At 35.7% G+C, this 12,629-nt stretch overlaps 1 protein-coding gene across 1 annotated transcript; it reads left to right on the plus strand.

Annotated features, from left to right (window-relative positions):
- The first annotated feature begins 3,865 nt into the window (after positions 1 to 3,865).
- On the plus strand, positions 3,866 to 5,859 carry LOC109216478. Its single transcript, XM_019380638.1, has 2 exons — positions 3,866 to 4,380; positions 5,181 to 5,859. Exons 1-2 carry the CDS (start codon positions 3,940 to 3,942, stop codon positions 5,343 to 5,345), a joined length of 606 nt encoding a protein of 201 aa, XP_019236183.1. The 5' UTR covers positions 3,866 to 3,939; the 3' UTR covers positions 5,346 to 5,859.
- The last annotated feature ends 6,770 nt before the right edge of the window (positions 5,860 to 12,629 follow it).

Raw genomic sequence — 12,629 nt, forward strand, 5'->3', positions numbered from 1 at the left:
AATGAGGTTTTCAAGGCCTCGGAGACACGGAATTCAATTAAAGCAGGTGATGACCCCTTTGGGACGTCACAACAATGGTAGGTCTAAGGAGGGGTAGAGGTAGGCCGAAGAAGGATTGAGAAGAGGTGATTAGGCATTACATGACACATCATCAATTTACGGCGGACAAGACCCTTGATAAGAGGGTGTGGAGGTCGAACATTAGGGTAAAGTGTTAGTAGATAATCGAGTGTATTTCTTTTCCATACCAGTAATATTAGTATTATTCTCGTATTTTCTTATTCTTAAATTTCTATTGCTACCTATTGTTTCTTTTGTTTTGACTACCTTATTATCTTGATGTTGTAACATGGCTTCTCCACCACTATATTTTTTCTCAATACTATTGTGATTACGCTTTTCTTGAGCCGATGGTCGCTCGGAAACAACCTCCCTACATTGTAAAGGTAGGGGTAAGATCTAGAGGCAGATCTAAGATTTAAATTTAATGGGTTTAATTTTTAAGATTCTGAACATTGAATTTATTATACCATTAAAATTATGTTTCAGATTTAATATTTGTTGAGATTTTAGAAGATTTTATATATAAATTTATATTCCATGTCCAAAGTTTTAGGTTCACTTGAACCCATAGCCTTAAGGCTATATTGTCTTTTGGTAAGATTTGCGCATACACCATTCTTTTAAATTTCACTAGTATTAGTACTCACGCGAATGCGCGGACACTAATCATGTCAAATATTAAATTAATTTGAATTATATGTAAATAATTTTAAAATTTACACTTTCTCAGTAAATATAGAAATCATTGGATATTAGCTACATGAAAAAAATTAACCATTTCTTCTATTTTTTTTTGATACCATTCTTGCCGGTGTCATTGGATCCTAAAAACAGTCAGGAAGTAAAATAATAACTCATATTTATGGCAAAACAATCAAATGTCGAGACAATGAATCACTCTTTGGATAAGACTTAACTCTTTTACTACTACTTGAACTCTTATTGTATTTATATCTCTTAAAAAATATTTCTTTCTTAAATTTCAGTTTCTAAAATATTATTTTTATAATAATGTAATTCAAAATATTATTCTTAACTCAAAACTCATTTTAGTTGGCTATCTAAAAATATAAAAAATTCTTTAGCTAGTGAATTTTTTTTACTCCATTTTGATATTTGACATTAACCATATTAAATATTTGAGTTATTTGAATTATATGTAAATAACCTTAACATTTAAACCTTCTAAATAATTATGGATATTCGTCAGATATTAATTAAGAAATATTACATGAAAAAAGACTAACATTTTCTCAATTCTCGTAGTGATAATTTTATTTTTGCACTATTCTCATAGGTGTAATTGAAACCTAACAATAGCCACAAAGTGAAATAATAACTCATATTTATGGCAAAGCACAAAGGTTGACACGATATAAACGATTCTTTGATTATGACGTGACTCTTATACTACGACTTGAAATTGGTATGACTTTATCTTTCAAAAACTATTTCTATTTTAAAATTTCAATTTCTAAAACTTTATATATTTTAATAATGATTATCTTTATAATGATGCAAGTGAAGATATTATCCTTAATTTAAAATTTACTTTAATCGGCTATCTAAAAATTTAAATGATTCATTGGCCGGATTTATTTCAGTATGAATCCACATTAATTAGTTTATCGATATCTCTAGCCCCAGAGTTTGAATTTTTAATACCCTATATAGACAAAAAATTTGTTCTTTGAATCATTAAATGTTAAATTAGTTGATTATTATTATAAAATATTGCATATATTGTGTTAAAATTGTCAAATAGTTTATTTTTCGACACCATACTTGGCTTAACCTTAATGCAAACTACTCAAATTGCATTCCAATTCAAATTCGAATATCATATTAGTTTGCTAGTAATAGTGATTTTTTTAAAAATGATACATAATGCAAATTAAAAAAAAATTCTAAGATATCCATATCTTATAGTCTATGTATTTGAGTTGAAACAAAAATATTTGAAATCGATGAGATTAACTTTCAAATGTTTTATTCTCAACAAAGATGAAACATAAGAAGAAATTTGCTGTCATCTTTTATTTCTCGTTTTTAGATCTTTCTAACATTTTTTTCAATATTTATTTTCTTTTATCTTATTTTTTATGTCATTATTTCTTTTGTTATAAAAAATTAATTATTTCACTACAAAAGGATGAGTTTTAATAAAAATTATCAACATATGAACTTTAATTATATTTTTAGTCTTTGGTTGAAATTATTTTATATTTTTCTTTTGGCTTTATCTAATCAGTCGAAATAGGTGCTCACCCGACCGCTTAAATAAAAAAATTGAATGATGTAATTTATATAATCCATATATAATATGTGTATAATCGTGTGTTGTCGGTATATCATCTATTTATATTAGCTATAAAAAGTAAGCAATAAATATGGCCGGATATTATATAAATATTTCATAAGATTTCGATTTTTTGAGTTTATCCATGATATAACTTCTATTATAATAATTTTAAAACTCTCTACTAATGTTTAGAAATATCTTATCTTTTTATTATCTTTGAATTAACAAAAAGTAAAGACTTTTTTTAAAATAATTTGCTTGCATTTTTTTTGAAAAAAATTTCACGTCATACCAATTTTTTCTTTATATATACTCTTTGTTACACTTAAAAGTCGCTATAGAAACTATCAATTAGAAACCAATTTATCTTTTGTTGAGTTTGAAAAAAAACCTTTCACATAATCTAATGATTTAGAACTAATATTCTTCAACGAAAAAAATATTATACCCTTGCAATATTGGCTTGACTACAGCTAAATGAAGGGGTTTCAGTTTATACCCTTCAATGTGCTAAATTGGAATTAACGATAGCAATTGTATAGCCAAAGTTTTTTTTTTTTATGTCCATTTATGCAAATTGATTCTTCAAACAAATATTCTTCAAGAAGAAAAAAGAAATAACTTTTTTTAATATTGACTGATTTTGTGATGTTTCATTCTCCAACATGTATGTTTACTTTATTATATATGTAAGTAAACTTTTATTTAGTTTTGTAAACTCTATTTTGTTATTTAGATAAACATAGACGTGTACCCTATATATTACATTTATTTTAAAAGAATTTCGCTTTATTCAAATCTAGCTACAGTGTTTCGGAGAACTATACTTATAAGATTTTAAATGTGAAAGAGTTTTATAGTTATATGGAGCCAGTTTTGTTTTGCTAGAGCGATACTATTATAAATAATTAAAAAAAATAACAAAGTTCCTAACATGATTGCATATTATCATTAACCGAATTAAGTATGATAACATGATAAAAAAAGATAATTTTTTTTTAATTTAAATTTGAATTTTAGACTTTATCTATAAATTCAAAAATTTAATTTCACACACCACACACACACACACACACACACACACACACACACACACATATATATATATATATATATATATATATATATATATAATATAATATTATATTATATTTGTATTTAACTAAAATAGTCAAAAATAGAATAAAGTTACCATATACTATTAACATTTATTAGCTTGCCACTTGGCTTAATCATAATGTCAATTATATATGGTAACTTTCTTGCTTTAATATATATATAGATAGATATAGATTTGTGAAATTACACCGGATATATGGTTATTATTATGGTATATAAAGTGCTGGAAATCAAAAGTGAAATGGAAGTGGGCTTGGCTAAGGCATGTAATTTGTGTCCTAATTAAACCCAAACGTTGACTGACCATGTCAAGTTGTCAACACAGCGACATACGCACACGGCACACGCTTATCTTCAAATCCACAACTACAACAATAAAAACCCTTGGTTTTCAATTTAAACCACCATTATTCTGACGTTACCAGTCAAAAATCCATTTCTCAATCAACACAACAATGTCATCCTACGGCAACAGAGCAACTTATTCTCCTTCAGCACCACCTCTCTCCGACCCAAACGAGCCCCCAGTAGCCCATCCCTATCATCCTCCTCCTTCTTCTTCTTCGGGAAATTACCCAAATTACCCTCTGTCTCAACAGCCACATCCACAGAGTAGTGGTTATGGATATGGGCCTCCAACTTCTTCTTCTTATGGATATAATCATTACCAGCAGGCGCAGCCCACTGCAACTTCAAATTATGCTGTTTTTTTCCACCAGGGACTGACCCACAAGTTATTCAGAGCTTCCAGATGGTGGACAGGGATCAAAGTGGCTTTGTTGAAGAGAAGGAGTTACAAGAGGCTCTTTCTTCGGGTTACCAAAGATTTAGTCTTAGGACTATTCGTTTGCTCATTTTTCTCTTCAAAAATGCCTCTGACCAGTTCCCACGCATTGGTAAGTTTTTTTTTCTACTTGGTTTTTTATTTGGTCATCTTTTTTTAAATTTTATTTACCTTTTTGCCATGCTTTTTGTTGTGGGGTTCTTTATCCAAATATATTTAGCTATGTTTTTTTGCATAATTTCTCCAAATATGCATTTGGATTACCCCTCCTTTCCAATTTGTGCAGCGTAATTTGATTCAGCACTAAAACAAAATGAGGACTTTTAAAACTTGTGTTCTTAAACATGTCATAATATGGGTGGTATGATTATAAGACTTTTGGAACGTGTGGTGTTACATATGCCATAACATTAGTGCGGCTGTAAAAGCTTCTATGCATAGGGAAATAGTGTCACAATCAATAGCTGAAGAAATGGTTGGAGGACTTTCTTTCAGAGAAAAGCTCTTTTTCTACCCACTAAGCAGTCAGAAATCTTTAAAAAACTACAGCTGCACAAACATATTTCTTTTTGAAAATATACAAAAAGTTTCTCAAAAAGTTGTCCAAACGGCTTGGCAAGAGTTAGTTCAATTTTTACTCATTTTTTTTCGAATTTGGGTCTTCGCTTTTTGCTATTAGTCTAATCACTTTGTATATAACTTTTCCTTTCTATCAATGTAGTTCAAATTGACAATGGTGATTTTATTGTTCTGATAAGAACTAATGAGTAGAATATATGGCTTGTATTTTGCTTTGCTTCTAAATAAAATTGTGGGTGTTAGCTATATGACATTGCTGTCTACTTTTGTTGCTCCAAATATTGTTTTCGCTATATCTTATTTAATTGAGCTTTGCCATGTACTGCTGAACAGGACCAAAGGAATTTGCTGCACTATGGAGTTGTCTTGGTCAATGGAGGGTACACAGTTCAATTGCTTTCTACTATAGGTTTTTATTTAAGTATTAACAGTCAAGAAATTAGAGTATCAAAACCTCTATCAGGAAAAAAAAGATATCAGAAATGGAGGTTGACATGAGGAGTAGCAGGCTGTAGAGGATGGAGGGGTGGGAGGGTATTGAGGAAGGGGGGAGGGGGGGGAGAGAATGATACTAAATAAATTATATGCAGCCCAATAAGTCCTTGGCCTGAGGTAATTTTCTAGGATTTTAGGAAGTGATTAGTAAATATTTTGGACAATTTGGAGAGAAAGAAATTATAGGTGTTTTGAGAATAGATATTCATCTCTACCATGCGTAAAATTTAAAGCTTTACAGTTCTCCTACTCATAGTGTAACTTGAGAGGTCGTTTGGTACGCGGACTCAATGTTGTGAAGAGTGTGTGAAGCGCGGAAAAGTGACAAGCCCCTTTTCGCTTAATGCGAGAAGCGAAGCGCTCACTTTTTTGAAGTGAAGCGGAATTTTAAAAAAATAGTATTAAAATAAATACTGCATAGACAACACATGTAACTGTAAGCAAATATTCAATGCTTCAATGTAAAAACTAAAGAGTAACATCAATTAAAGCACAAAATGAGCATCCTATTCTTCTACAAGATTGTCAAATTCTTGCATTACACTATCATTATTATATCTCGCTAACTCTTACAGAATAAGCCCAAGCCGGTTCTTTCTTATCTTCTTTTGGTGCCATTAAAAGAACAACTGAATAACACATAAAAGTGGCACTAAGAATTAAGAATAAATGAAATGAAAAAATTGCAGTAAGTATATGAAAAAAAATGCCAGTAACTGAAACGAAAAAATGGCACAGCATTTCACTGCAATTTAAGGCTGAAACAGTGAAAGAAGAAGAAGAAAAAATTTACCAGCATTTCGCAGTTATTTTGAGACTGAAACAGTGAAAGAAAAAGAAGAAGATATATTGGAATCTGTTACCTTTTCAAAAAAAAAAAAAAAAGGAGGAGGAGGAGGAGAAGAAATCATATTCCTGGGCTTGAACTTGATGAACTTGAAGTTGAAAAGTGCATAGAAAACGACAATGATCAGTAAAGATGAAGTCAAACACCCACATACAAACCGAGAACATCTAGAATAAGTTTTACAATTCATGCTTGAGTAACCTAAAAAGTTAGAAGTATCAAGAAAATCAGCACCCGAAATTTGATTTCTCCGAAGCACCAGTAATTTGGTTCCTGGCTTACTACTTTAGCTCGTCTAGGAGAAGGACTTACTCAAAAAGGCCCCAGCTCAAAGTATCATTGAAGAGATAAGTTTCCCAAACGCAAGGTAAATCTTCCTACAGAAGAGGAGCACAATCTTCATCTCTGAAACACTTCTTGTGTAGGGAATTTGATTTTTGCTCTGCATATTCATCAAAGCCTAAACTTTTCCAAGATGACAGTCCGGACTTCAACCTATGAAATTCTCTTGTTAACAACATTCATGTATGCATCTGCATATCTTTTACATTCATATATGATACAGAGATGAGTGAGTTCCTGCAAAATGGAGGAGCAATGAAATAGTTCTTATGGAATTGTAAAGCAGAGGACTCAATGTGGACCTGTACAAACTTAGGAAAGCAGAAATGACGGATGTGTATAAGGATATGGGAAAAACAAGAGCTAATTATAATTATTGCTTCCTCCAGTTCTTTCACTCAATTGTTCCTTTACTTAGTTCAAAAGTTACACTTACCTCATTGTTTTTCTTTGTCCAGCTAGTGTGAGTTGAGTTTATAAATGAACCCCTCAAATTTAGTTACTCTTTATAAAGAGGGTTGCAAGGATATCGATGCACAAAAATATTAGGAGCCTACTTTTAGAAAAGAGGGTGGCAAGGATATCGACGCACAGAAATATTAGGATCCTACTTTTAGAAAAGAGGGTGATAAGAACATCGATACAAACCCTCAGGGGTTGGCCTGGTGGCAATTGACTTGAGCCTTGGGGTTTGCTCCCTTTCAAGAAAACAATTTCTGAGGGCCATCGGACTGGGTAAAACCTGAACTAACCGTGGTGCACTTGCGGAAAACTTCTTGCCGAGGGCCGGTGCACCCCCGGGATTAGTCGGGGCTCGAAGAGACTCGGACACCCGGTGCAAATCAAAAAAAAAAACATCGATACACAAAAAGTTAGGAGTATTATCTTCTCAGCCAATCTTTTGAAGGTGATATGAGAGCCACTTTCAACAACAATAACTATGCCTTAATCCTAATCTAGTAGGGATTAGCTATACTAGAGTAACCTCAATTGTCAACCTTTTGTTGTTACTGTAAATGATCGTGGTTCAACAAACTCTTACTTTTCCTAATCTTACTAAGGACTGACATACCCATCATTCAAATGTGTTACGAATTGAGCTATGGCATCCTGAAAAGCAAGTAATGTTTCTAGTACTCAAACATGATATGGCCACCCTAGAAACACAAAAAGTTTAAAGCACAAGCATAGAGTTCAATTTGTATATAACATAAGAGCAGTGATCACGCTCAACTGAGTCTCGCAAAAGACTATGCGGGCGTTGCAAATATAATCTGAGTATTTATGCCCAGAGTCGAACCACAGAGAATTAACCTATCAATTACTATTGTCCGATTTACTAAATTCACACAATCTGTTTCCCCCAAACTTTTTGATTCACAATGGTTGATTTTTTTAACAACTACAGACTGAAAGTAATTAACAACTGAAAATTAACTAAACTTGAGGTGTAAACAATTGGAATAAGGTCTAAGGCAATGGTTTCCCCCGTTGGTAATTTCCTTGGTTGTATATGTCTTATAACTATGATTTAGTTGTCTCAATCAAACATGAAAGCTCCAGCTATCATAAATCTTTCTCAAGCAATTATGATAATTTACTAGACGCACTCTCTCAAGCTACGCTAGCTAGATTCACAATATGGTTCACTTAGATTGCACCCGAGGTATCGTTATCTCTAATCCAACCTCTAAACCCTCGGTTATGACTCTCGTCTATACTCCGGGAGTGATGTTGTTCATACAATCACCTAAATATGCACTCTTTCTCAAGTAGATACATACTAAATAGGAACGGATAATTGAGGGCCCTTTCAACTAACCACAATCAAAACATAGATGAACAAATAGAGATTAACAATCAAATCCAACTATATTAATAAAACAACCAAGTCATCCCCAACGGGTTCCACCAAAACCTTAAATTAAGGTATTTAGCTACTCATAACAATGGAGGAATAAACTACTAGAAGATTCATAATCAAAGATTGCAAGAAAAATAAAAGAGAATAAGAATAATAATGTTTTGGGTGATCTCTCACACTTGTGTTTCTTGCCAAAGTACTCTCCAAAATCAAATCTGACCTAATGTGGCCGAAATCCTACTTTTTATAAGGGTTTTACACCAAGTTTTCCCGACTTGACACTTTTATCCCTGGCTATTTCGCGTTCTGCCGCGGTCCCACCGCGGTTACGCCAGGACCGCGGCCAAATGGGCTCTCTGAATCTGTGACTCTACTCTGCCGCGGTCCTGCCGCGGTTACGGTCTGACCGCGGCAGGCCAATTTCTGCACTTCTTTGACTTTTCACTTGGTGCATTTCTTGGGCATTGTTCGATTGACCTCCTTTTCTCCGTAATTGATCCCAAACTTGCTCCATCGACTTCTTTCGTTGGATATAACCCGCAAAGCATTAAAAAGCACTAATCAGAGCATTTGGTTATCACTTTTTACAACAAAGCTATACAAAAATGTGGTTCTTTAGGGTCTAATTATAGTCTAATTCACCTATTACCAACACCCCACACTTAAATCTTTGCTCGTCCTCGAGCAAGTTAAACCACACTTTTAGGCCTAATCGTTTTGATGCATTACCCTTTTTATGTCACACCTGCTATTATGAAAGAACAACCTAAGCAGTGCAACAGCCACACCTCAGATGAAGACTCTAGTGCCATGCCACACCCATGCTTACTCTATGTACTCTAACAGAAGTGAAGACTTGCTTTTTCTTCTTGAGTTAAATGCCCTCACATCACAATTTTGAGAGAAGTTCCACACACATGAAATCAAGCAACAAGGAACTGTAAATAGAAAGAATTCACTCACTCTCAGCAAAGAACATTCATATGCCACACAGATACACCATAAGCTTGCCCTTAGTGTAATACTCTACTAATTGAGTTGCTCAATCTAAGATCAATAGGTCTTCATTTGGTTGTAATGTAGGCTACGGGATGGGTAGGATATAATTAGATATAAGAGTGACTACACCTCCCTAAGCACTTTAATACATACATTTTAACATTTAAACCCCATACTTATGTCAAACCAAAATTCCACCTTCACATCAATGTAAATTACCCCATTCTTCTTTAAGCACACTTACGTCAAGAGCCACCACTTATCAAGGATTTTTTTCCCACAACAATCCCACTATATTTTTTTTTCAATTCAAGTGGCTCTTCCTTTTTCAAAACAGTGCACATTTCTCCTTATTCAATTAGTTCCACTCAAAAGCCAAATCGACCACCCTACACTTTAACTTTTACAAGGTTCATAACATTTCAAGTGCTCATGAGAGGTGAAAAGGTTCAAATAGATGGTTAATTCAAACAAATGGGTAAGGCTTGTAATGTGGTTGCCAAAGAAAAAGGATTACAAGCTCAAAGGGGTTAACTATGGTAATATGTACAGGTGGATTAATGATTATATGGGCTACACAAAGAAATGCCTAAATCATCTCTAAGACCAAACAACTACTATTTCCCTTTGCAAGCACACGGGGCAAGTTCTAGGTATCGCATGCAAGCATAGAATACGTGTATAACCTCACACACACTTGGCATATAACTCAATCCAAATTAGTTTGTCAACACATTCATATGAGTGTTCAAGCAAGACCGGGTGTGCAAAATTAAGGCATAAGATTAAGAGTCTACACATGAGCCCAGACGTCGCACCCTCAAGTTTGTTTTAAGTATTTGCAGGTATGTACACCACGGGATGCATTCTTGCCCAACCCTTCTTAGCCCAAAAGAGTCCTAAGGGTCCTAAAATCTATTAAAGAAAAATCTACCTAACCCGGTTCAATCAAAACCCTTGGAAAAGAACCGTGGTCAAAAGAAAAACCAAGGAAAAATTACTGCACTACCTAAAAAGAAAATAAAACATTAATCTTTTTGGTTTTTTTTTATTATACTCCTTCCCTCAAGAATACTGTTTAGGTGGTCCGTCATCAGGAAGAGTCTCCTAACTTTTCTATGTTTTTTTTTCCGACCTTAACCCTCAAGAAACCCGTCGACAAGTGTCCGTCGTTGGGCCAAGTCGGTGACATCTAAGCTACATATACAACAACACATATATACACAAATCATATATACAGATACCCAAGTCTCCCACCCCACACACAAAGAGTATGGCATGTCCTCATGTCATAAAACAATGAAAGCATAGAAGGGTAAGAGAACTTCCCTGTCATCATTCGGAGTCAGAGACGGTGCTGGGATCCACGTGACAGGCCCTCCCTAAAGCACGAAACCAAGCCATCACCCGGTTCTCGGACCTGGCCTGCCGTCTAGACATGGCATCCAAACGAACATGCAGGCTATCTACCGAGGATCGAAGTTCTGCCACGTCTTCCTCCACAGAAGGAAACAAGGGTCGGCTGGAATATGATCTAGAGAACTCCGCCCCAGTTCGGGGTTGCCGTGAGGATCCAGCTACATCATATGACCTCCTGGGCGGTGCCATGGGTGCCGGGGCATCATCATCATCCAGGTCAATGTCTGTAGGTGCATCTCTGTCCACTTTGATCTTGGACGCTCTGAAAGCTGTTCGTGGGGGTAAAGTGCCATCCGTAGGACTGAGACATCAACCAACTGACATAACCTCGTCACCAGTGAGGGGAAGTAAAACCCCTTGGTCATCAGAGGCGACCGGAGCATCATTTTATCTCCAATGATCTTAGCGATATCGACGTCCTTCCTGGTCACAAAGCACCAAACCAACAAAGCCCGCAAGCTGTTCACATCTGTTGTGTTGCTCGTGGGCAACAATCTGCTGCAAATCATAGTGAACCAACACTTAGCTTCCCAGGTGAGTGACTTGGAATGCAGGATCATGTTCTCCTGAATCCAAATTGGCCTTCCCCCTGAGCATAAGGAGTCAGTTAGAGTGCCCCAGTCTACCCCTGGAGAATTGTGGTAGTAATCATTGTCACCAGTGAATGGGGGCAACTGCAGGACCTGGCGAATTTTCTCGACTGAGGCATCTACTACTTTGCCCCGCACAACCACCGAACGGCACATATGTTCCGGGCAGTTCGCGTAGAACTCCAGGACTATCATTGGGTTTGCCGTGTCAGGTTCATCGAATAATTACTCCATTCCCCTCCGGCGGATTTCTTCGTACATATCCAGCTTTTCAACTCAGAGGGCGTCCCTGTCAATACCAATCTCTGGGACAAAGTTCTTAGTGGCTTTCGCATAAAACCTGTCCTGGGCCTCCTCGGATGTGAACCGGGTGGCATCATAAGTGGGCACATCGGAAGTACTTTTCGAATTTCGTCGCTTCTTTCTGGCCATTGTACCTGCAATCAGTTCATCATAACAATCAGGGCCAGCCAAACATGTGCCAGTCGGATGGATACTCAGACTTCTCCACCCGCAGGCACCAAACAATTACCCAAGGTGGACAACATCCACTATTATCCCCACACCACTCAACAATAATACAATTTCGCCCTATAAAACCCCACCACAAGCTACCATCAATACATACAGTTAAATGCTACCACCACCCACCCCACACACAAATTGTCAACTAGAATTACACCCCACACTTATACAAAACAACCCCAAACACCAACTACATACCAACTTGGGGTCTAAAACCCCATTGCAACCAAAATCAAGAATTATCTACAATAATCACTACATAATGTAAAATACATACAACATAAGAAAAAGTAGAACAACTTACTTGAGAATTACCGCGGAGTCTTGGAAAAGAAAAGAAAAGGAAAAAAATTGGGGGGTGGCTGCTGGATAGGGGGGTGGGCATTTTTTTTTTGGGGGGGGGGGGGTTGTGGGTGGTTAGGGTTTAGATGGAGAAGGGGGTAAGAAGAAGGATTAATGGGGGTTTTGGGTTATGGGGAGAAGAAAAGAGAAGAGAGAGTGGGTTTTTGAGTTGAAGAAGAAGAAGAAATTGGAGAAGAAGAAGAAGAAAAATGGAGGAGAGAAGAGAGAGTATGAGGGAGTAGAGAGAAGAAGAGAGAAGAAGAAAGAAGAAGAGAGAATAAGAAAGAAGAAAGAAGTGTCGGTTGGGTTAAGGTGGGTTGTGGGTAGGTTAGGGTAATTTAGGGGGGGGGGGGGAAGGG

This window comes from Nicotiana attenuata, unplaced genomic scaffold, assembly GCF_001879085.1.
Source record: "Nicotiana attenuata strain UT unplaced genomic scaffold, NIATTr2, whole genome shotgun sequence".
Lineage (NCBI taxonomy): Eukaryota > Viridiplantae > Streptophyta > Magnoliopsida > Solanales > Solanaceae > Nicotiana > Nicotiana attenuata.